Source organism: Mchenga conophoros, linkage group LG5, assembly GCF_057382185.1.
Source record: "Mchenga conophoros isolate Kocher_MC1m ecotype Shallow Benthic linkage group LG5, M_conophoros_male_GT1.1, whole genome shotgun sequence".
Lineage (NCBI taxonomy): Eukaryota > Metazoa > Chordata > Actinopteri > Cichliformes > Cichlidae > Mchenga > Mchenga conophoros.
Window position 1 is genome coordinate 23,258,295 of NC_140530.1, and position 25,199 is coordinate 23,283,493.

The following is a 25,199-nucleotide window of genomic DNA, read 5'->3' on the forward strand; positions in this document are numbered from 1 at the left end:
CCACAGTCACTTCAGAAAGCACTAGTTTTACTCCAACATCCCCAGAACAAAGTACTCAAACAGCTGTAACAGGCACTAGTACAACAGAGAACAAAGCAACAACTCTTGAGACTTCTGAGATAATGACATCCGCACACCCTGAATCACCAACAACTTCTATTACAACAATGGCCCAAACAGGAACAACACAGTCTACAGAGTCTGTCCCACCAGTCACAACCAATGAAATTACTCTAACTACCAACATGGACCATTCCACAACAACTTCAGAGACTTCCTCCAGTTCGCCTTCCACAGTCACTTCAGAAAGCACTAGTTTTACTCCAACATCCCCAGAACAAAGTACTCAAACAGCTGTAACAGGCACTAGTACAACAGAGAACAAAGCAACAACTCTTGAGACTTCTGAGATAATGACATCCGCACACCCTGAATCACCAACAACTTCTATTACAACAATGGCCCAAACAGGAACAACACAGTCTACAGAGTCTGTCCCACCAGTCACAACCAATGAAATTACTCTAACTACCAACATGGACCATTCCACAACAACTTCAGAGACTTCCTCCAGTTCGCCTTCCACAGTCACTTCAGAAAGCACTAGTTTTACTCCAACATCCCCAGAACAAAGTACTCAAACAGCTGTAACAGACACCAGTACAACAGAGAACAAAGAAACAACTCTTGAGACTTCTGCGACAATGACATCCTCACACCCTGAATCACCAACTACTTCTATTACAGCAATGGCCCAAACAGGAACAACACAGTCTACAGAGTCTGTCACACCAGTCACAACTAATGAAATTACTCTAACTACCAACATGGACCATTCCACAACAACTTCAGAGACTTCCTCCAGTTCGCCTTCCACAGTCACTTCAGAAAGCACTAGTTTTACTCCAACATCCCCAGAACAAAGTACTCAAACAGCTGTAACAGGCACTAGTACAACAGAGAACAAAGCAACAACTCTTGAGACTTCTGAGACAATGACATCCGCACACCCTGAATCACCAACAACTTCTATTACAACAATGACCCAAACAGGAACAACACAGTCTACAGAGTCTGTCCCACCAGTCACCACCAATGAAATTACTCTAACTACCAACATGGACCATTCCACAACAACTTCAGAGACTTCCTCCAGTTCACCTTCCACAGTCACTTCAGAAAGCACTAGTTTTACTCCAACACACTCAGAACAAAGTACTCAAACAGCTGTAACAGGCACTAGTACAACAGAGAACAAAGCAACAACTCTTGAGACTTCTGAGACAATGACATCAGCACACCCTGAATCACCAACAACTTCTATTACAACAATGACCCAAACAGGAACAACACAGTCTACAGAGTCTGTCCCACCAGTCACCAACAATGAAATTACTCTAACTACCAGCATGGACCATTCCACAACAACTTCAGAGACTTCCTCCAGTTCGCCTTCCACAGTCACTTCAGAAAGCACTAGTTTTACTCCAACATCCCCAGAACAAAGTACTCAAACAGCTGTAACAGGCACTAGTACAACAGAGAACAAAGCAACAACTCTTGAGACTTCTGAGATAATGACATCCGCACACCCTGAATCACCAACAACTTCTATTACAACAATGGCCCAAACAGGAACAACACAGTCTACAGAGTCTGTCCCACCAGTCACAACCAATGAAATTACTCTAACTACCAACATGGACCATTCCACAACAACTTCAGAGACTTCCTCCAGTTCGCCTTCCACAGTCACTTCAGAAAGCACTAGTTTTACTCCAACATCCCCAGAACAAAGTACTCAAACAGCTGTAACAGGCACTAGTACAACAGAGAACAAAGCAACAACTCTTGAGACTTCTGAGATAATGACATCCGCACACCCTGAATCACCAACAACTTCTATTACAACAATGGCCCAAACAGGAACAACACAGTCTACAGAGTCTGTCCCACCAGTAACAACCAATGAAATTACTCTAACTACCAACATGGACCATTCCACAACAACTTCAGAGACTTCCTCCAGTTCGCCTTCCACAGTCACTTCAGAAAGCACTAGTTTTACTCCAACATCCCCAGAACAAAGTACTCAAACAGCTGTAACAGACACCAGTACAACAGAGAACAAAGAAACAACTCTTGAGACTTCAGCGACAATGACATCAGCACACCCTGAATCACCCACAACTTCTATTACAACAACGGCCCAAACAGGAACAACACAGTCTACAGAGTCTGTCCCACCGTTCACCACCAATGAAATTACTCTAACTACAAACATGGACCATTCCACAACAACTTCAGAGACTTCCTCCAGTTCGCCTTCCACAGTCACTTCAGAAAGCACTAGTTTTACTCCAACATCCCCAGAACAAAGTACTCAAACAGCTGTAACAGGCACTAGTACAACAGAGAACAAAGCAACAACTCTTGAGACTTCTGAGACAATGACATCCGCACACCCTCAATCACCAACAACTTCTATTACAACAATGGCCCAAACAGGAACAACACAGTCTACAGAGTCTGTCACACCAGTCACAACCAATGAAATTACTCTAACTACCAACATGGACCATTCCACAACAACTTCAGAGACTTCCTCCAGTTCGCCTTCCACAGTCACTTCAGAAAGCACTAGTTTTACTCCAACATCCCCAGAACAAAGTACTCAAACAGCTGTAACAGGCACTAGTACAAAAAAGAACAAAGCAACAACTCTTGAGACTTCTGAGACAATGACATCCGCACACCCTGAATCACCAACAACTTCTATTACAGCAATGGCCCAAACAGGAACAACACAGTCTACAGAGTCTGTCCCACCAGTCACAACCAATGAAATTACTCTAACTACCAACATGGACCATTCCACAACAACTTCAGAGACTTCCTCCAGTTCGCCTTCCACAGTCACTTCAGAAAGCACTAGTTTTACTCCAACATCGCCAGAACAAAGTACTCAAACAGCTGTAACAGGCACTAGTACAAAAAAGAACAAAGCAACAACTCTTGAGACTTCTGAGACAATGACATCCGCACACCCTGAATCACCAACAACTTCTATTACAGCAATGGCCCAAACAGGAACAACACAGTCTACAGAGTCTGTCCCACCAGTCACAACCAATGAAATTACTCTAACTACCAACATGGACCATTCCACAACAACTTCAGAGACTTCCTCCAGTTCGCCTTCCACAGTCACTTCAGAAAGCACTAGTTTTACTCCAACATCCCCAGAACAAAGTATTCAAACAGCTGTAACAGGCACTAGTACAACAGAGAACAAAGCAACAACTCTTGAGACTTCTGAGACAATGACATCCGCACACCCTCAATCACCAACAACTTCTATTACAACAATGGCCCAAACAGGAACAACACAGACTACAGAGTCTGTCCCACCAGTCACAACAAATGAAATTACTTTAACTACCAACATGGACCATTCCACAACAACTTCAGAGACTTCCTCCAGTTCGCCTTCCACAGTCACTTCAGAAAGCACTAGTTCTACTCCAACATCCCCAGAACAAAGTACTCAAACAGCTGTAACAGGCACTGGTACAACAGAGAACAAAGCAACAACTCTTGAGACTTCTGAGACAACGACATCCGCACACCCTGAATCACCAACAACGTCTATTACAACAATGGCCCAAACAGGAACAACACAGTCTACAGAGTCTGTCCCACCAGTCACAACCAATGAAATTACTCTAACTACCAACATGGACCATTCCACAACAACTTCAGAGACTTCCTCCAGTTCGCCTTCCACAGTCACTTCAGAAAGCACTAGTTTTACTCCAACATCCCCAGAACAAAGTACTCAAACAGCTGTAACAGGCACTAGTACAACAGAGAACAAAGCAACAACTCTTGAGACTTCTGTGACAATAACATCCGCACACCCTGAATCACCAACAACTTCTATTACAACAATGGCCCAAACAGGAACAACACAGTCTACAGAGTCTGTCCCACCAGTCACAACCAATGAAATTACTCTAACTACCAACATGGACCATTCCACAACAACTTCAGAGACTTCCTCCAGTTCGCCTTCCACAGTCACTTCAGAAAGCACTAGTTTTACTCCAACATCCCCAGAACAAAGTACTCAAACAGCTGTAACAGACACCAGTACAACAGAGAACAAAGAAACAACTCTTGAGACTTCAGCGACAATGACATCAGCACACCCTGAATCACCCACAACTTCTATTACAACGACGGCCCAAAAAGGAACAACACAGTCTACAGAGTCTGTCCCACCGTTCACCACCAATGAAATTACTCTAACTACAAACATGGACCATTCCACAACAACTTCAGAGACTTCCTCCAGTTCGCCTTCCACAGTTACTTCAGAAAGCACTAGTTTTACTCCAACATCCCCAGAACAAAGTACTCAAACAGCTGTAACAGGCACTGGTACAACAGAGAACAAAGAAACAACTCTTGAGACTTCAGCGACAATGACATCAGCACACCCTGAATCACCCACAACTTCTATTACAACAACGGCCCAAAAAGGAACAACACAGTCTACAGAGTCTGTCCCACCGTTCACCACCAATGAAATTACTCTAACTACAAACATGGACCATTCCACAACAACTTCAGAGACTTCCTCCAGTTCGCCTTCCACAGTCACTTCAGAAAGCACTAGTTTTACTCCAACATCCCCAGAACAAAGTACTCAAACAGCTGTAACAGGCACTAGTACAACAGAGAACAAAGCAACAACTCTTGAGACTTCTGAGACAATGACATCCGCACACCCTCAATCACCAACAACTTCTATTACAACAATGGCCCAAACAGGAACAACACAGTCTACAGAGTCTGTCCCACCAGTCACAACCAATGAAATTACTTTAACTACCAACATGGACCATTCCACAACAATTTCAGAGACTTCCTCCAGTTCGCCTTCCACAGTCACTTCAGAAAGCACTAGTTTTACTCCAACATCCCCAGAACAAAGTACTCAAACAGCTGTAACAGGCACTAGTACAAAAAAGAACAAAGCAACAACTCTTGAGACTTCTGAGACAATGACATCCGCACACCCTGAATCACCAACAACTTCTATTACAGCAATGGCCCAAACAGGAACAACACAGTCTACAGAGTCTGTCCCACCAGTCACAACCAATGAAATTACTCTAACTACCAACATGGACCATTCCACAACAACTTCAGAGACTTCCTCCAGTTCGCCTTCCACAGTCACTTCAGAAAGCACTAGTTTTACTCCAACATCCCCAGAACAAAGTACTCAAACAGCTGTAACAGGCACTAGTACAACAGAGAACAAAGAAACAACTCTTGAGACTTCTGCGACAATGACATCCGCACACCCTCAATCACCAACAACTTCTATTACAACAATGGCCCAAACAGGAACAACACAGTCTACAGTGTCTGTCCCACCAGTCACAACCAATGAAATTACTCTAACTACCAACATGGACCATTCCACAACAACTTCAGAGACTTCCTCCAGTTCGCCTTCCACAGTCACTTCAGAAAGCACTAGTTCTACTCCAACATCCCCAGAACAAAGTACTCAAACAGCTGTAACAGGCACTGGCACAACAGAGAACAAAGCAACAACTCTTGAGACTTCTGAGACAACGACATCAGCACACCCTCAATCACCAACAACGTCTATTACAACAATGGCCCAAACAGGAACAACACAGTCTACAGAGTCTGTCCCACCAGTCACAACCAATGAAATTACTCTAACTACCAACATGGACCATTCCACAACAACTTCAGAGACTTCCTCCAGTTCGCCTTCCACAGTCACTTCAGAAAGCACTAGTTTTACTCCAACATCCCCAGAACAAAGTACTCAAACAGCTGTAACAGGCACTAGTACAACAGAGAACAAAGCAACAACTCTTGAGACTTCTGCGACAATGACATCCGCACACCCTGAATCGCCAACAACGTCTATTACAACAATGGCCCAAACAGGAACAACACAGTCTACAGAGTCTGTCCCACCAGTCACAACCAATGAAATTACTCTAACTACCAACATGGACCATTCCACAACAACTTCAGAGACTTCCTCCAGTTCGCCTTCCACAGTCACTTCAGAAAGCACTAGTTTTACTCCAACATCCCCAGAACAAAGTACTCAAACAGCTGTAACAGGCACTAGTACAACAGAGAACAAAGCAACAACTCTTGAGACTTCTGAGACAATGACATCCGCACACCCTCAATCACCAACAACTTCTATTACAACAATGGCCCAAACAGGAACAACACAGTCTACAGAGTCTGTCCCACCAGTCACAACCAATGAAATTACTCTAACTACCAACATGGACCATTCCACAACAACTTCAGAGACTTCCTCCAGTTCGCCTTCCACAGTCACTTCAGAAAGCACTAGTTCTACTCCAACATCCCCAGAACAAAGTACTCAAACAGCTGTAACAGGCACTGGTACAACAGAGAACAAAGCAACAACTCTTGAGACTTCTGAGACAATGACATCCGCACACCCTCAATCACCAACAACTTCTATTACAACAATGGCACAAAAAGGGACAACACAGTCTACAGTGTCTGTCCCACCATTCACAACCAATGAAATTACCAACATGGACCATTCCACAACAACTTCAGAGACTTCCTCCAGTTCGCCTTCCACAGTCACTTCAGAAAGCACTAGTTTTACTCCAACACACTCAGAACAAAGTACTCAAACAGCTGTAACAGGCACTAGTACAACAGAGAACAAAGCAACAACTCTTGAGACTTCTGAGACAATGACATCCGCACACCCTCATTCACCAACAACTTCTATTACAGCAATGGCACAAACAGGAACAACACAGTCTACAGAGTCTGTCCCACCAGTCACCAACAATGAAATTACTCTAACTACCAACATGGACCATTCCACAACAACTTCAGAGACTTCCTCCAGTTCGCCTTCCACAGTCACTTCAGAAAGCACTAGTTTTACTCCAACATCCCCAGAACAAAGTACTCAAACAGCTGTAACAGGCACTAGTACAACAAAGAACAAAGCAACAACTCTTGAGACTTCTGAGACAATGACATCCGCATACCCTGAATCACCAACAACTTCTATTACAACAATGGCCCAAACAGGAACAACACAGTCTACAGTGTCTGTCCCACCATTCACCACCAATGAAATTACTCTAACTACCAACATGGACCATTCCACAACAACTTCAGAGACTTCCTCCAGTTCGCCTTCCACAGTCACTTCAGAAAGCACTAGTTTTACTCCAACATCCCCAGAACAAAGTACTCAAACAGCTGTAACAGGCACAAGTACAACAGAGAACAAAGCAACAACTCTTGAGACTTCTGAGACAATGACATCCGCACACCCTCAATCACCAACAACTTCTATTACAACAATGGCCCAAACAGGAACAACACAGTCTACAGAGTCTGTCCCACCAGTCACAACCAATGAAATTACTCTAACCACCAACATGGACCATTCCACAACAACTTCAGAGACTTCCTCCAGTTCGCCTTCCACAGTCACTTCAGAAAGCACTAGTTCTACTCCAACATCCCCAGAACAAAGTACTCAAACAGCTGTAACAGGCACTGGTACAACAGAGAACAAAGCAACAACTCTTGAGACTTCTGAGACAATGACATCCGCACACCCTCAATCACCAACAACTTCTATTACAACAATGGCACAAACAGGGACAACACAGTCTACAGTGTCTGTCCCACCATTCACAACCAATGAAATTACCAACATGGACCATTCCACAACAACTTCAGAGACTTCCTCCAGTTCGCCTTCCACAGTCACTTCAGAAAGCACTAGTTTTACTCCAACATCCCCAGAACAAAGTACTCAAACAGCTGTAACAGGCACTAGTACAACAGAGAACAAAGAAACAACTCTTGAGACTTCTGCGACAATGACATCCGCACACCCTCAATCACCAACAACGTCTATTACAACAATGGCCCAAACAGGAACAACACAGTCTACAGAGTCTGTCCCACCAGTCACAACCAATGAAATTACTCTAACTACCAACATGGACCATTCCACAACAACTTCAGAGACTTCCTCCAGTTCGCCTTCCACAGTCACTTCAGAAAGCACTAGTTTTACTCCAACATCCCCAGAACAAAGTACTCAAACAGCTGTAACAGGCACTAGTACAACAGAGAACAAAGCAACAACTCTTGAGACTTCTGTGACAATGACATCCGCACACCCTCAATCACCAACAACTTCTATTACAACAATGGCACAAACAGGAACAACACAGTCTACAGAGTCTGTCCCACCAGTCACAACCAATGAAATTACTCTAACTACCAACATGGACCATTCCACAACAACTTCAGAGACTTCCTCCAGTTCGCCTTCCACAGTCACTTCAGAAAGCACTAGTTTTACTCCAACATCCCCAGAACAAAGTACTCAAACAGCTGTAACAGGCACTAGTACAACAAAGAACAAAGCAACAACTCTTGAGACTTCTGAGACAATGACATCCGCACACCCTGAATCACCAACAACTTCTATTACAACAATGGCCCAAACAGGAACAACACAGTCTACAGTGTCTGTCCCACCATTCACCACCAATGAAATTACTCTAACTACCAACATGGACCATTCCACAACAACTTCAGAGACTTCCTCCAGTTCGCCTTCCACAGTCACTTCAGAAAGCACTAGTTCTACTCCAACATCCCCAGAACAAAGTACTCAAACAGCTGTAACAGGCACTGGTACAACAGAGAACAAAGCAACAACTCTTGAGACTTCTGAGATAATGACATCCGCACACCCTGAATCACCAACAACTTCTATTACAACAATGGCCCAAACAGGAACAACACAGTCTACAGAGTCTGTCCCACCAGTCACAACCAATGAAATTACTCTAACTACCAACATGGACCATTCCACAACAACTTCAGAGACTTCCTCCAGTTCGCCTTCCACAGTCACTTCAAAAAGCACTAGTTCTACTCCAACACCCCCAGAACAAAGTTCTCAAACAGCTGTAACAGGCACTGGTACAACAGAGAACAAAGCAACAACTCTTGAGACTTCTGCGACAATGACATCCGCACACCCTGAATCACCAACAACTTCTATTACAACAATGGCACAAACAGGAACAACACAGTCTACAGAGTCTGTCCCACCAGTCACAACCAATGAAATTACTCTAACTACCAACATGGACCATTCCACAACAACTTCAGAGACTTCCTCCAGTTCGCCTTCCACAGTCACTTCAGAAAGCACTAGTTCTACTCCAACATCCCCAGAACAAAGTACTCAAACAGCTGTAACAGGCACTGGTACAACAGAGAACAAAGCAACAACTCTTGAGACTTCTGAGACAATGACATCCGCACACCCTCAATCACCAACAACTTCTATTACAACAATGGCACAAAAAGGGACAACACAGTCTACAGTGTCTGTCCCACCATTCACAACCAATGAAATTACCAACATGGACCATTCCACAACAACTTCAGAGACTTCCTCCAGTTCGCCTTCCACAGTCACTTCAGAAAGCACTAGTTTTACTCCAACACACTCAGAACAAAGTACTCAAACAGCTGTAACAGGCACTAGTACAACAGAGAACAAAGCAACAACTCTTGAGACTTCTGAGACAATGACATCCGCACACCCTCATTCACCAACAACTTCTATTACAGCAATGGCCCAAACAGGAACAACACAGTCTACAGTGTCTGTCCCACCATTCACCACCAATGAAATTACTCTAACTACCAACATGGACCATTCCACAACAACTTCAGAGACTTCCTCCAGTTCGCCTTCCACAGTCACTTCAGAAAGCACTAGTTTTACTCCAACATCCCCAGAACAAAGTACTCAAACAGCTGTAACAGGCACAAGTACAACAGAGAACAAAGCAACAACTCTTGAGACTTCTGAGACAATGACATCCGCACACCCTCAATCACCAACAACTTCTATTACAACAATGGCCCAAACAGGAACAACACAGTCTACAGAGTCTGTCCCACCAGTCACAACCAATGAAATTACTCTAACCACCAACATGGACCATTCCACAACAACTTCAGAGACTTCCTCCAGTTCGCCTTCCACAGTCACTTCAGAAAGCACTAGTTCTACTCCAACATCCCCAGAACAAAGTACTCAAACAGCTGTAACAGGCACTGGTACAACAGAGAACAAAGCAACAACTCTTGAGACTTCTGAGACAATGACATCCGCACACCCTCAATCACCAACAACTTCTATTACAACAATGGCACAAACAGGGACAACACAGTCTACAGTGTCTGTCCCACCATTCACAACCAATGAAATTACCAACATGGACCATTCCACAACAACTTCAGAGACTTCCTCCAGTTCGCCTTCCACAGTCACTTCAGAAAGCACTAGTTTTACTCCAACATCCCCAGAACAAAGTACTCAAACAGCTGTAACAGGCACTAGTACAACAGAGAACAAAGAAACAACTCTTGAGACTTCTGCGACAATGACATCCGCACACCCTCAATCACCAACAACGTCTATTACAACAATGGCCCAAACAGGAACAACACAGTCTACAGAGTCTGTCCCACCAGTCACAACCAATGAAATTACTCTAACTACCAACATGGACCATTCCACAACAACTTCAGAGACTTCCTCCAGTTCGCCTTCCACAGTCACTTCAGAAAGCACTAGTTTTACTCCAACATCCCCAGAACAAAGTACTCAAACAGCTGTAACAGGCACTAGTACAACAGAGAACAAAGCAACAACTCTTGAGACTTCTGTGACAATGACATCCGCACACCCTCAATCACCAACAACTTCTATTACAACAATGGCACAAACAGGAACAACACAGTCTACAGAGTCTGTCCCACCAGTCACAACCAATGAAATTACTCTAACTACCAACATGGACCATTCCACAACAACTTCAGAGACTTCCTCCAGTTCGCCTTCCACAGTCACTTCAGAAAGCACTAGTTTTACTCCAACATCCCCAGAACAAAGTACTCAAACAGCTGTAACAGGCACTAGTACAACAAAGAACAAAGCAACAACTCTTGAGACTTCTGAGACAATGACATCCGCACACCCTGAATCACCAACAACTTCTATTACAACAATGGCCCAAACAGGAACAACACAGTCTACAGTGTCTGTCCCACCATTCACCACCAATGAAATTACTCTAACTACCAACATGGACCATTCCACAACAACTTCAGAGACTTCCTCCAGTTCGCCTTCCACAGTCACTTCAGAAAGCACTAGTTTTACTCCAACATCCCCAGAACAAAGTACTCAAACAGCTGTAACAGGCACTAGTACAACAGAGAACAAAGCAACAACTCTTGAGACTTCTGCGACAATGACATCCGCACACCCTGAATTACCAACAACTTCTATTACAACAATGGCCCAAACAGGAACAACACAGTCTACAGAGTCTGTCCCACCAGTCACAACCAATGAAATTACTCTAACTACCAACATGGACCATTCCACAACAACTTCAGAGACTTCCTCCAGTTCGCCTTCCACAGTCACTTCAGAAAGCACTAGTTTTACTCCAACATCCCCAGAACAAAGTACTCAAACAGCTGTAACAGGCACTAGTACAACAAAGAACAAAGCAACAACTCTTGAGACTTCTGAGACAATGACATCCGCACACCCTCAATCACCAACTACTTCTATTACAACAATGGCCCAAACAGGAACAACACAGTCTACAGTGTCTGTCCCACCATTCACAACCAATGAAATTACCAACATGGACCATTCCACAACAACTTCAGAGACTTCCTCCAGTTCGCCTTCCACAGTCACTTCAGAAAGCACTAGTTTTACTCCAACATCCTCAGAACAAAGTACTCAAACAGCTGTAACAGGCACTAGTACAACAGAGAACAAAGCGACAACTCTTGAGACTGCTGCGACAATGACATCCGCACACCCTGAATCACCAACAACTTCTATTACAGCAATGGCACAAACAGGAACAACACAGTCTACAGAGTCTGTCCCACCACTCACCACCAATGAAATTACTCTAACTACCAACATGGACCATTCCACAACAACTTCAGAGACTTCCTCCAGTTCGCCTTCCACAGTCACTTCAGAAAGCACTAGTTTTACTCCAACATCCCCAGAACAAAGTACTCAAACAGCTGTAACAGGCACTAGTACAACAAAGAACAAAGCAACAACTCTTGAGACTTCTGAGACAATGACATCCGCACACCCTCCATCACCAACAACTTCTATTACAACAATGGCCGAAACAGGAACAACACAGTCTACAGAGTCTGTCCCACCAGTCACAACCAATGAAATTACTCTAACTACCAACATGGACCATTCCACAACAACTTCAGAGACTTCCTCCAGTTCGCCTTCCACAGTCACTTCAGAAAGCACTAGTTTTACTCCAACATCCCCAGAACAAAGTACTCAAACAGCTGTAACAGGCACTAGTACAACAGAGAACAAAGCAACAACTCTTGAGACTTCTGAGACAATGACATCCGCACACCCTCAATCACCAACTACTTCTCTTACAACAATGGCCCAAACAGGAACAACACAGTCTACAGAGTCTGTCCCACCAGTCACAACCAATGAAATTACTTTAACTACCAACATGGACCATTCCACAACAACTTCAGAGACTTCCTCCAGTTCGCCTTCCACAGTCACTTCAGAAAGCACTAGTTTTACTCCAACATCCCCAGAACAAAGTACTCAAACAGCTGTAACAGGTACTGGTACAACAGAGAACAAAGCAACAACTCTTGAGACTTCTGAGACAACGACATCCGCACACCCTCAATCACCAACAACTTCTATTACAACAATGGCCCAAACAGGAACAACACAGTCTACAGAGTCTGTCCCACCAGTCACAACCAATGAAATTACTCTAACTACCAACATGGACCATTCCACAACAACTTCAAAAACTTCCTCCAGTTCGCCTTCCACAGTCACTTCAGAAAGCACTAGTTTTACTCCAACATCCCCAGAACAAAGTACTCAAACAGCTGTAACAGGCACTAGTACAACAGAGGATAAAGCAACAACTCTTGAGACTTCTGAGATAATGACATCCGCACACCCTCAATCATCAACAACTTCTATTACAGCAATGGCCCAAACAGGAACAACACAGTCTACAGAGTCTGTCCCACCAGTCACCACCAATGAAATTACTATAACTACCAACATGGACCATTCCACAACAACTTCAGAGACTTCCTCCAGTTCGCCTTCCACAGTCACTTCAGAAAGCACTAGTTTTACTCCAACATCCCCAGAACAAAGTACTCAAACAGCTGTAACAGGCACTAGTACAACAGAGAACAAAGCAACAACTCTTGAGACTTCTGAGACAATGACATCCGCACACCCTGAATCACCAACTACTTCTATTACAGCAATGGCCCAAACAGGAACAACACAGTCTACAGAGTCTGTCACACCAGTCACCACCAATGAAATTACTCTAACTACCAACATGGACCATTCCACAACAACTTCAGAGACTTCCTCCAGTTCGCCTTCCACAGTCACTTCAGAAAGCACTAGTTTTACTCCAACACACTCAGAACAAAGTACTCAAACAGCTGTAACAGGCACTGGTACAACAGAGAACAAAGCAACAACTCTTGAGACTTCTGCGACAATGACATCCGCACACCCTGAATCACCAACAACTTCTATTACAACAATGACCCAAACAGGAACAACACAGTCTACAGAGTCTGTCACACCAGTCACCACCAATGAAATTACTCTAACTACAAACATGGACCATTCCACAACAACTTCAGAGACTTCCTCCAGTTCGCCTTCCACAGTCACTTCAGAAAGCACTAGTTTTACTCCAACATCCCCAGAACAAAGTACTCAAACAGCTGTAACAGGCACTAGTACAACAGAGAACAAAGCAACAACTGTTGAGACTTCTGAGACAATGACATCCGCACACCCTCAATCACCAACAACTTCTATTACAGCAATGGCCCAAACAGGAACAACACAGTCTACAGAGTCTGTCCCACCAGTCACCACCAATGAAATTACTCTAACTACCAACATGGACCATTCCACAACAACTTCAGAGACTTCCTCCAGTTCGCCTTCCACAGTCACTTCAGAAAGCACTAGTTTTACTCCAACATCCCCAGAACAAAGTACTCAAACAGCTGTAACAGGCACTAGTACAACAAAGAACAAAGCAACAACTCTTGAGACTTCTGAGACAATGACATCCGCACACCCTCAATCACCAACAACTTCTATTACAACAATGGCCCAAACAGGAACAACACAGTCTACAGTCTCTTTCCCACCATTCACAACCAATGAAATTACTCTAACTACCAACATGGACCATTCCACAACAACTTCAGAGACTTCCTCCAGTTCGCCTTCCACAGTCACTTCAGAAAGCACTAGTTTTACTCCAACATCCCCAGAACAAAGTACTCAAACAGCTGTAACAGGCACTAGTACAACAGAGAATAAAGCAACAACTCTTGAGACTTCTGAGATAATGACATCCGCACACCCTCAATCATCAACAACTTCTATTACAGCAATGGCCCAAACAGGAACAACACAGTCTACAGAGTCTGTCCCACCAGTCACCACCAATGAAATTACTATAACTACCAACATGGACCATTCCACAACAACTTCAGAGACTTCCTCCAGTTCGCCTTCCACAGTCACTTCAGAAAGCACTAGTTTTACTCCAACATCCCCAGAACAAAGTACTCAAACAGCTGTAACAGGCACTAGTACAACAGAGAACAAAGCAACAACTCTTGAGACTTCTGAGACAATGACATCCGCACACCCTGAATCACCAACTACTTCTATTACAGCAATGGCCCAAACAGGAACAACACAGTCTACAGAGTCTGTCACACCAGTCACCACCAATGAAATTACTCTAACTACCAACATGGACCATTCCACAACAACTTCAGAGACTTCCTCCAGTTCGCCTTCCACAGTCACTTCAGAAAGCACTAGTTTTACTCCAACACACTCAGAACAAAGTACTCAAACAGCTGTAACAGGCACTGGTACAACAGAGAACAAAGCAACAACTCTTGAGACTTCTGCGACAATGACATCCGCACACCCTGAATCACCAACAACTTCTATTACAACAATGACCCAAACAGGAACAACACAGTCTACAGAGTCTGTCACACCAGTCACCACCAATGAAATTACTCTAACTACAAACATGGACCATTCCACAACAACTTCAGAGACTTCCTCCAGTTCGCCTTCCACAGTCACTTCAGAAAGCACTAGTTTTACTCCAACATCCCCAGAACAAAGTACTCAAACAGCTGTAACAGGCACTAGTACAACAGAGAACAAAGCAACAACTGTTGAGACTTCTGAGACAATGACATCCGCACACCCTGAATCACCAACAACTTCTATTACAGCAATGGCCCAAACAGGAACAACACAGTCTACAGAGTCTGTCCCACCAGTCACCACCAATGAAATTACTCTAACTACCAACATGGACCATTCCACAACAACTTCAGAGACTTCCTCCAGTTCGCCTTCCACAGTCACTTCAGAAAGCACTAGTTTTACTCCAACATCCCCAGAACAAAGTACTCAAACGGCTGTAACAGGCACTGGTACAACAGAGAACAAAGCAACAACTCTTGAGACTTCTGAGACAACGACATCCGCACACCCTGAATCACCAACAACGTCTATTACAACAATGGCCCAAACAGGAACAACACAGTCTACAGAGTCTGTCCCACCAGTCACAACCAATGAAATTACTCTAACTACCAACATGGACCATTCCACAACAACTTCAGAGACTTCCTCCAGTTCGCCTTCCACAGTCACTTCAGAAAGCACTAGTTTTACTCCAACATCCCCAGAACAAAGTACTCAAACAGCTGTAACAGGCACTAGTACAACAGAGAACAAAGCAACAACTCTTGAGACTTCTGTGACAATGACATCCGCACACCCTGAATCACCAACAACGTCTATTACAACAATGGCCCAAACAGGAACAACACAGTCTACAGAGTCTGTCCCACCAGTCACAACCAATGAAATTACTCTAACTACCAACATGGACCATTCCACAACAACTTCAGAGACTTCCTCCAGTTCGCCTTCCACAGTCACTTCAGAAAGCACTAGTTCTACTCAAACACCCCCAGAACAAAGTTCTCAAACAGCTGTAACAGGCACTAGTACAACAGAGAACAAAGCAACAACTCTTGAGACTTCTGCGACAACGACATCCGCACACCCTGAATCACCAACAACGTCTATTACAACAATGGCCCAAACAGGAACAACACAGTCTACAGAGTCTGTCCCACCAGTCACAACCAATGAAATTACTCTAACTACCAACATGGACCATTCCACAACAACTTCAGAGACTTCCTCCAGTTCGCCTTCCACAGTCACTTCAGAAAGCACTAGTTTTACTCGAACATCCACAGAACAAAGTACTCAAACAGCTGTAACAGACACCAGTACAACAGAGAACAAAGAAACAACTCTTGAGACTTCAGCGACAATGACATCAGCACACCCTGAATCACCCACAACTTCTATTACAACAATGGCACAAACAGGAACAACACAGTCTACAGAGTCTGTCCCACCAGTCACAACCAATGAAATTACTCTAACTACCAACATGGACCATTCCACAACAACTTCAGAGACTTCCTCCAGTTCGCCTTCCACAGTCACTTCAGAAAGCACTAGTTTTACTCCAACATCCCCAGAACAAAGTACTCAAACAGCTGTAACAGGCACTAGTACAACAAAGAACAAAGCAACAACTCTTGAGACTTCTGAGACAATGACATCCGCACACCCTGAATCACCAACAACTTCTATTACAACAATGGCCCAAACAGGAACAACACAGTCTACAGTGTCTGTCCCACCATTCACAACCAATGAAATTACCAACATGGACCATTCCACAACAACTTCAGAGACTTCCTCCAGTTCGCCTTCCACAGTCACTTCAGAAAGCACTAGTTTTACTCCAACATCCCCAGAACAAAGTACTCAAACAGCTGTAACAGGCACTAGTACAACAGAGAACAAAGCAACAACTCTTGAGACTTCTGAGACAATGACATCCGCACACCCTGAATCACCAACAACTTCTATTACAACAATGACCCAAACAGGAACAACACAGTCTACAGAGTCTGTCCCACCAGTCACCAACAATGAAATTACTCTAACTACCAACATGGACCATTCCACAACAACTTCAGAGACTTCCTCCAGTTCGCCTTCCACAGTCACTTCAGAAAGCACTAGTTTTACTCCAACATCCCCAGAACAAAGTACTCAAACAGCTGTAACAGGCACTAGTACAACAGAGAACAAAGCAACAACTCTTGAGACTTCTGCGACAATGACATCCGCACACCCTCAATCACCAACAACTTCTATTACAGCAATGGCCCAAACAGGAACAACACAGTCTACAGAGTCTGTCCCACCAGTCACCACCAATGAAATTACTATAACTACCAACATGGACCATTCCACAACAACTTCAGAGACTTCCTCCAGTTCGCCTTCCACAGTCACTTCAGAAGGCACTAGTTTTACTCCAACATCCCCAGAACAAAGTACTCAAACAGCTGTAACAGGCACTAGTACAACAGAGAACAAAGCAACAACTCTTGAGACTTCTGAGACAATGACATCCGCACACCCTCAATCACCAACAACTTCTATTACAACAATGGCCCAAACAGGAACAACACAGTCTACAGAGTCTGTCCCACCACTCACCACCAATGAAATTACTCTAACTACCAACATGGACCATTCCACAACAACTTCAGAGACTTCCTCCAGTTTGCCTTCCACAGTCACTTCAGAAAGCACTAGTTTTACTCCAACATCCTCAGAACAAAGTACTCAAACAGCTGTAACAGGCACTAGTACAACAGAGAACAAAGCAACAACTCTTGAGACTTCTGAGACAATGACATCCGCACACCCTCAATCACCAACAACTTCTATTACAGCAATGGCACAAACAGGAACAACACAGTCTACAGAGTCTGTCCCACCACTCACCACCAATGAAATTACTCTAACTACCAACATGGACCATTCCACAACAACTTCAGAGACTTCCTCCAGTTCGCCTTCCACAGTCACTTCAGAAAGGACTAGTTTTACTCCAACATCCCCAGAACAAAGTACTCAAACAGCTGTAACAGGCACTAGTACAACAGAGAACAAAGCAACAACTCTTGAGACTGCTGCGACAATGACATCCGCACACCCTGAATCACCAACAACTTCTATTACAGCAATGGCACAAACAGGAACAACACAGTCTACAGAGTCTGTCCCACCAGTCACCACCAATGAAATTACTCTAACTACCAACATGGACCATTCCACAACAACTTCAGAGACTTCCTCCAGTTCGCCTTCCACAGTCACTTCAGAAAGCACTAGTTTTACTCCAACATCCCCAGAACAAAGTACTCAAACAGCTGTAACAGGCACTAGTACAACAGAGAACAAAGCAACAACTCTTGAGACTGCTGCGACAATGACATCCGCACACCCTGAATCACCAACAACTTCTATTACAGCAATGGCACAAACAGGAACAACACAGTCTACAGAGTCTGTCCCACCAGTCACCACCAATGAAATTACTCTAACTACCAACATGGACCATTCCACAACAACTTCAGAGACTTCCTCCAGTTCGCCTTCCACAGTCACTTCAGAAAGCACTAGTTTTACTCCAACATCCCCAGAACAAAGTACTCAAACAGCTGTAACAGGCACTAGTACAACAAAGAACAAAGCAACAACTCTTGAGACTTCTGAGACAATGACATCCGCACACCCTCAATCACCAACAACTTCTATTACAACAATGGCCCAAACAGGAACAACACAGTCTACAGAGTCTGTCCCACCATTCACAACCAATGAAATTACTCTAACTACCAACATGGACCATTCCACAACAACTTCAGAGACTTCCTCCAGTTCGCCTTCCACAGTCACTTCAGAAAGCACTAGTTTTACTCCAACATCCCCAGAACAAAGTACTCAAACAGCTGTAACAGGCACTAGTACAACAGAGAACAAAGCAACAACTCTTGAGACTTCTGAGACAATGACATCCGCACACCCTCAATCACCAACAACTTCTATTACAGCAATGGCACAAACAGGAACAACACAGTCTACAGAGTCTGTCCCACCAGTCACCAACAATGAAATTACTCTAACTACCAACATGGACCATTCCACAACAACTTCAGAGACTTCCTCCAGTTCGCCTTCCACAGTCACTTCAGAAAGCACTAGTTTTACTCCAACATCCCCAGAACAAAGTACTCAAACAGCTGTAACAGGCACTGGTACAACAGAGAACAATGCAACAACTCTTGAGACTTCTGAGACAACAACATCCGCACACCCTCAATCACCAACAACTTCTATTACAGCAATGGCACAAACAGGAACAACACAGTCTACAGAGTCTGTCCCACCAGTCACCACCAATGAAATTACACTAACTACCAACATGGACCATTCCACAACAACTTCAGAGACTTCCTCCAGTTCGCCTTCCACAGTCACTTCAGAAAGCACTAGTTTTACTCCAACATCCCCAGAACAAAGTACTCAAACAGCTGTAACAGGCACTAGTACAACAGAGAACAAAGCAACAACTCTTGAGACTTCTGAGACAATGACATCCGCACACCCTGAATCACCAACAACTTCTATTACAGCAATGGCACAAACAGGAACAACACAGTCTACAGAGTCTGTCCCACCACTCACCAACAATGAAATTACTCTAACTACCAACATGGACCATTCCACAACAACTTCAGAGACTTCCTCCAGTTCGCCTTCCACAGTCACTTCAGAAAGCACTAGTTTTACTCCAACATCCCCAGAACAAAGTACTCAAACAGCTGTAACAGGCACTGGTACAACAGAGAACAAAGCAACAACTCTTGAGACTTCTGCGACAATGACATCCGCACACCCTGAATCACCAACAACTTCTATTACAACAATGGCCCAAACAGGAACAACACAGTCTACAGAGTCTGTCCCACCAGTCACCACCAATGAAATTACTCTAACTACCAACATGGACCATTCCACAACAACTTCAGAGACTTCCTCCAGTTCGCCTTCCACAGTCACTTCAGAAAGCACTAGTTTTACTCCAACATCCCCAGAACAAAGTACTCAAACAGCTGTAACAGGCACTAATACAACAGAGAACAAAGCAACAACTCTTGAGACTTCTGAGACAATGACATCCGCACACCCTCAATCACCAACAACTTCTATTACAGCAATGGCACAAACAGGAACAACACAGTCTACAGAGTCTGTCCCACCAGTCACAACCAATGAAATTACTCTAACTACCAACATGGACCATTCCACAACAACTTCAGAGACTTCCTCCAGTTCGCCTTCCACAGTCACTTCAGAAAGCACTAGTTTTACTCCAACAGCCCCAGAACAAAGTACTCAAACAGCTGTAACAGGCACTGGTACAACAGAGAACAAAGCAACAACTGTTGAGACTTCTGAGACAACAACATCCGCACACCCTCAATCACCAACAACTTCTATTACAGCAATGGCCCAAACAGGAACAACACAGTCTACAGAGTCTGTCCCACCAGTCACCACCAATGAAATTACTATAACTACCAACATGGACCATTCCACAACAACTTCAGAGACTTCCTCCAGTTCGCCTTCCACAGTCACTTCAGAAAGCACTAGTTTTACTCCAACATCCCCAGAACAAAGTACTCAAACAGCTGTAACAGGCACTAGTACAACAGAGAACAAAGCAACAACTCTTGAGACTTCTGCGACAATGACATCCGCACACCCTCAATCACCAACAACTTCTATTACAACAATGGCCCAAACAGGAACAACACAGTCTACAGTCTCTTTCCCACCATTCACAACCAATGAAATTACTCTAACTACCAACATGGACCATTCCACAACAACTTCAGAGACTTCCTCCAGTTCGCCTTCCACAGTCACTTCAGAAAGCACTAGTTTTACTCCAACATCCCCAGAACAAAGTACTCAAACAGCTGTAACAGGCACTAGTACAACAAAGAATAAAGCAACAACTCTTGAGACTTCTGAGATAATGACATCCGCACACCCTGAATCATCAACCACTTCTATTACAGCAATGGCCCAAACAGGAACAACACAGTCTACAGAGTCTGTCCCACCAGTCACCACCAATGAAATTACTATAACTACCAACATGGACCATTCCACAACAACTTCAGAGACTTCCTTCAGTTCGCCTTCCACAGTCACTTCAGAAAGCACTAGTTTTACTCCAACATCCCCAGAACAAAGTACTCAAACAGCTGTAACAGGCACTAGTACAACAGAGAACAAAGCAACAACTCTTGAGACTTTTGAGACAACAACATCCGCACACCCTCAATCACCAACAACTTCTATTACAGCAATGGCACAAACAGGAACAACACAGTCTACAGAGTCTGTCCCACCAGTCACCACCAATGAAATTACTCTAACTACCAACATGGACCATTCCACAACAACTTCAGAGACTTCCTCCAGTTCGCCTTCCACAGTCACTTCAGAAAGCACTAGGTTTACTCCAACATCCCCAGAACAAAGTACTCAAACAGCTGTAACAGGCACTAGTGCAACAGAGAACAAAGCAACAACTCTTGAGACTTCTGAGACAATGACATCCGCACACCCTGAATCACCAACAACTTCTATTACAACAATGACCCAAACAGGAACAACACAGTCTACAGAGTCTGTCCCACCAGTCACCACCAATGAAATTACTCTAACTACCAACATGGACCATTCCACAACAACTTCAGAGACTTCCTCCAGTTCGCCTTCCACAGTCACTTCAGAAAGCACTAGTTTTACTCCAACATCGCCAGAACAAAGTACTCAAACAGCTGTAACAGGCACTGGTACAACAGAGAACAAAGCAACAACTCTTGAGACTTCTGCGACAATGACATCCGCACACCCTGAATCACCAACAACTTCAGAGTCTCTCCCATCAGTCACCACCAATGAAATTACTCTATCTACCAACATGGACCATTTTACAACAACTGTTTTGGTGACAACTTCAGAGACTTCCTCCAGTTTTCCTTCCACAGTTACTTCAGAAACCACCAGTTTCACGCCAACATACACTGAACAACGTACTCAAGCACTGGTAACAGGCTCTAGTACAACAGAGAACAAAGGAACAACTACTCAGGCTTCTGAGATAATGACAACCGTACTTCCTGACTCACAAGCTACAGTTTTACAACCCAACTCAAGTACTACTGTTCCCAGCCGTACATCTTCTTCTTTCTCCTCTTCAACCACATCTGTGACCTATTTAACTGATACATCCACCAGTGAAACAACAATTGTAGGCTCTGTCACAAATTCTCCTACATCGTCAGCAACAGTTAGTTTTTCTTCATCAATTACTCTCCCCACAAATTTGACATCCTCTTTGACAACAATTGTCTGCCAAGATTTTGCCTATGGAGACTCATGTTCTTATGGAGAAAACAACACTGTCCCAATCATTGGTGAGGTTTTTCATTTCCGTATAGTTTTTCTTAAAAATAATATATTTTCATTACCTTTTACATAAATTGATATTTTGACTTCTTGCGTTATATCTGTGTTTTCTCCCCCACTTTTGCATGTCCAAGGTAAAATGTTGTCATAAATGGCTTTTAAAATCTTTCAATTTTTTGTAGATACTGCACCCGTGCGCAAAGTAAACATTACTTTCAAATTCAACGTCACTTTTATCCAGGCTTTTCTTAATTTAACTTCACCTGAATCACAGATATTCATCAACAAATTAGAAGCACAGGTACAGATAATTTTCTTCCTATTCAATATTATGAGTTATTATTTTTAATTAGTATTACAAAGTATTTTGTAATACAAAAAAATATAAAATTATTTAAATCTTTTATCTGAAATGTTGCATAATCCCTTCTGTCCTTTTTCTTTTACAGCTCAGAAGCCTGTGTAGACAAGCAGATCCCCAGGCCTATAAAACAGTTAAAGTAATCAAATTAAGGTAAATTTTCCTTCAACATTTATTAAACTATTTGTTACATTTATTATTACCTTTTAAGAAAGAGATAGCTGTTTTCTCATAACATTTCTACCATTTTTTGTAGTGAAGGAAGTGTTGTTGCAAAGAGCCTGGCGGAGTATCAGTATCAAAACAATGAAACTCAAATCGAGTTTATTAACACTCATCTTAGTGTGGTTTTGAAGAATATCCTACAAAATGAAAATAACCTCAACAAAATTTCTTTGGCTTTTGGTAATCAAAGTGTGGAGTTAAATGATCTCAGCTTTGAGGCACCTGCCATTACTAGTAAGTGTGTTGTATGTTGTTCTAAATGTAAAGCACAATCAGCCATTCTTTATTCATTTTTCTTAAATTTGTCCTGTTTATTTTACATTATAGTATGTTGAATATATATATATGTTTTGAAATCTTGTAGATATCACAGAGTTGAAGCCTTTTATTAACTGCACTCAGTTTGCTAATTACACTGAAGAGATTACTAATGGTCAATGGCAGTGTGTTGGACCATGCAAAAGAAACCCTGATTACTGCAATGGACACGGAGAATGTTTAAATAACATTTACACAGGCCCAGTCTGCAGGTAATAAAATGTCTATCTATCTATCTATCTATCTATCTATCTATCTATCTATCTATCTATCTATCTATCTATCTATCTATCTATCTATCTATCTATCTATCTATCTATCTATCTATCTATCTATCTATCTATCTATCTATCTATCTATCTATCTATCTAGTTTTTTTTGTAAAAACTATTTTTATTAAACCTCTTTTGAATTTTACCCAGGTGCTACGAAACCAGCCTGGAGCAGTTTTATGGTCCACAATGTGACCTTTTCCGCCGAGGTCCAGGTTTCTATGGAGCACTGTTTGGCTCACTCGCAGTAGCGCTCCTGCTCTTCATTATAATCGTCATCGCTGTCATTTTCAAAAGGAGACATACGTATACTTGGTGGGTTATGATGCCTTCTGCGCGTTTTCCTGTAATGTACTCTGGAAAAAAAATCGCTTTTTGTGTTCATTCATTGAGTAAAAACACAAACAAGCATCCTTTTCTTTTTTAGGAAAAGGAGCAACTCTCAGAGGAGAAGATTGTCTTTTCTTGAGGGAGATTTCTTTGACTTCACTGATACACGTATGTCTTACTCTAATTACTATCATATTCAGAGATTTATTATAATAATTATTTATGATTAGTTATTAATAATGCAATAATTATTTTAAACTTTTTCAGCAATGTTTAAAAATATGATTTTTGACTTTGTCTTTCAGGAATTTCCAACTTGGGACTGGCAGGCACTTATAGATCAGAAAACATTTAGAATCAGAATCAGAATCAGAATACTTTATTGATCCCTGGGGATCAATAAATCCTGGGGATTTTTTGTTACAGTGCTCCAGTGATATATAGAAACTGATATATTAACTGATATATAAACTGATATAACTGATATATTCACTATATTATATAAAATTAAGCAATTAGTTACTGTTTTAATCGCTAATAATCTTACTTAAAGATCAGTAAGAACTATCATCTTTTAATTTTAAAACATTTTGAAGTTGTTTTGCTATTTATCATTTATTTATAAGAACTTAAATTTAATGCATATGTTTTTGCACGTATATTATTTTCCACACCAACATATCATGGAGCACCATTTCTCTTTTTATCCTATCTTGACATATCTTTCTCAGCACTGTTCAAATAGTAAAAATAATAATAAATCTCTTTTAACCTGAAGTTTTTGCCTGGAAAATCTACATTTTCTGAATGCACAAACTGAGAAACGCACTGTATCATCTATAGATAATTTTGTTAAATAACAAGTTAATTTTGTCTTTAGTGTTATTAAACAATATGCAATATGGGCTAGCTACTGCTTATACTCTATGATATATCT

At 42.7% G+C, this 25,199-nt stretch overlaps 4 protein-coding genes across 4 annotated transcripts; all 4 read left to right on the top strand.

Moving 5' to 3' along the window:
* Window positions 1-4,610: 4,610 nt before the first annotated feature.
* On the top strand, window positions 4,611-5,755 carry LOC146574558 (uncharacterized). Its single transcript, XM_085275477.1, has 2 exons — window positions 4,611-5,580; window positions 5,649-5,755. Exons 1-2 carry the CDS (start codon window positions 4,611-4,613, stop codon window positions 5,753-5,755), a joined length of 1,077 nt encoding a protein of 358 aa, XP_085131603.1.
* Window positions 5,756-8,084: 2,329 nt separating this feature from the next.
* On the top strand, window positions 8,085-9,240 carry LOC146574559 (uncharacterized). The gene is made up of 2 exons (XM_085275478.1): window positions 8,085-9,068; window positions 9,184-9,240. Exons 1-2 carry the CDS (start codon window positions 8,085-8,087, stop codon window positions 9,238-9,240), a joined length of 1,041 nt encoding a protein of 346 aa, XP_085131604.1.
* Window positions 9,241-9,248: 8 nt separating this feature from the next.
* LOC146574560 (uncharacterized) lies at window positions 9,249-10,666 on the top strand. Its single transcript, XM_085275479.1, has 2 exons — window positions 9,249-10,236; window positions 10,551-10,666. Exons 1-2 carry the CDS (start codon window positions 9,249-9,251, stop codon window positions 10,664-10,666), a joined length of 1,104 nt encoding a protein of 367 aa, XP_085131605.1.
* Window positions 10,667-21,628: 10,962 nt separating this feature from the next.
* Window positions 21,629-24,886, top strand: LOC146574561 (uncharacterized). Its single transcript, XM_085275579.1, has 8 exons — window positions 21,629-22,764; window positions 22,939-23,057; window positions 23,206-23,270; window positions 23,374-23,576; window positions 23,707-23,872; window positions 24,083-24,247; window positions 24,360-24,430; window positions 24,568-24,886. The coding sequence occupies exons 1-8, from the start codon at window positions 21,648-21,650 to the stop codon at window positions 24,615-24,617; spliced, it is 1,956 nt and encodes a 651-aa protein (XP_085131705.1). The 5' UTR covers window positions 21,629-21,647; the 3' UTR covers window positions 24,618-24,886.
* The last annotated feature ends 313 nt before the right edge of the window (window positions 24,887-25,199 follow it).

Coding starts and splice junctions, on each gene's coding strand:
- LOC146574559 (XM_085275478.1), top strand. CDS start 8,085: ATGGACCATTCCACAACAACTTCAGAGACTTCCTCCAGTTCGCCTTCC. Junction 9,069..9,183: donor AACAAAGTTCTCAAACAGCT/GTAACAGGCACT, acceptor TGGCACAAACAG/GAACAACACAGTCTACAGAG.
- LOC146574561 (XM_085275579.1), top strand. CDS start 21,648: ATGGCACAAACAGGAACAACACAGTCTACAGAGTCTGTCCCACCAGTC. Junction 23,577..23,706: donor TGAGGCACCTGCCATTACTA/GTAAGTGTGTTG, acceptor GAAATCTTGTAG/ATATCACAGAGTTGAAGCCT. Junction 23,873..24,082: donor TACACAGGCCCAGTCTGCAG/GTAATAAAATGT, acceptor AATTTTACCCAG/GTGCTACGAAACCAGCCTGG.
- LOC146574560 (XM_085275479.1), top strand. CDS start 9,249: ATGGACCATTCCACAACAACTTCAGAGACTTCCTCCAGTTCGCCTTCC. Junction 10,237..10,550: donor AACAGCTGTAACAGGCACTG/GTACAACAGAGA, acceptor ACAACTCTTGAG/ACTTCTGCGACAATGACATC.
- LOC146574558 (XM_085275477.1), top strand. CDS start 4,611: ATGGACCATTCCACAACAACTTCAGAGACTTCCTCCAGTTCGCCTTCC. Junction 5,581..5,648: donor TCCAACATCCCCAGAACAAA/GTACTCAAACAG, acceptor GAGACTTCTGAG/ACAACGACATCAGCACACCC.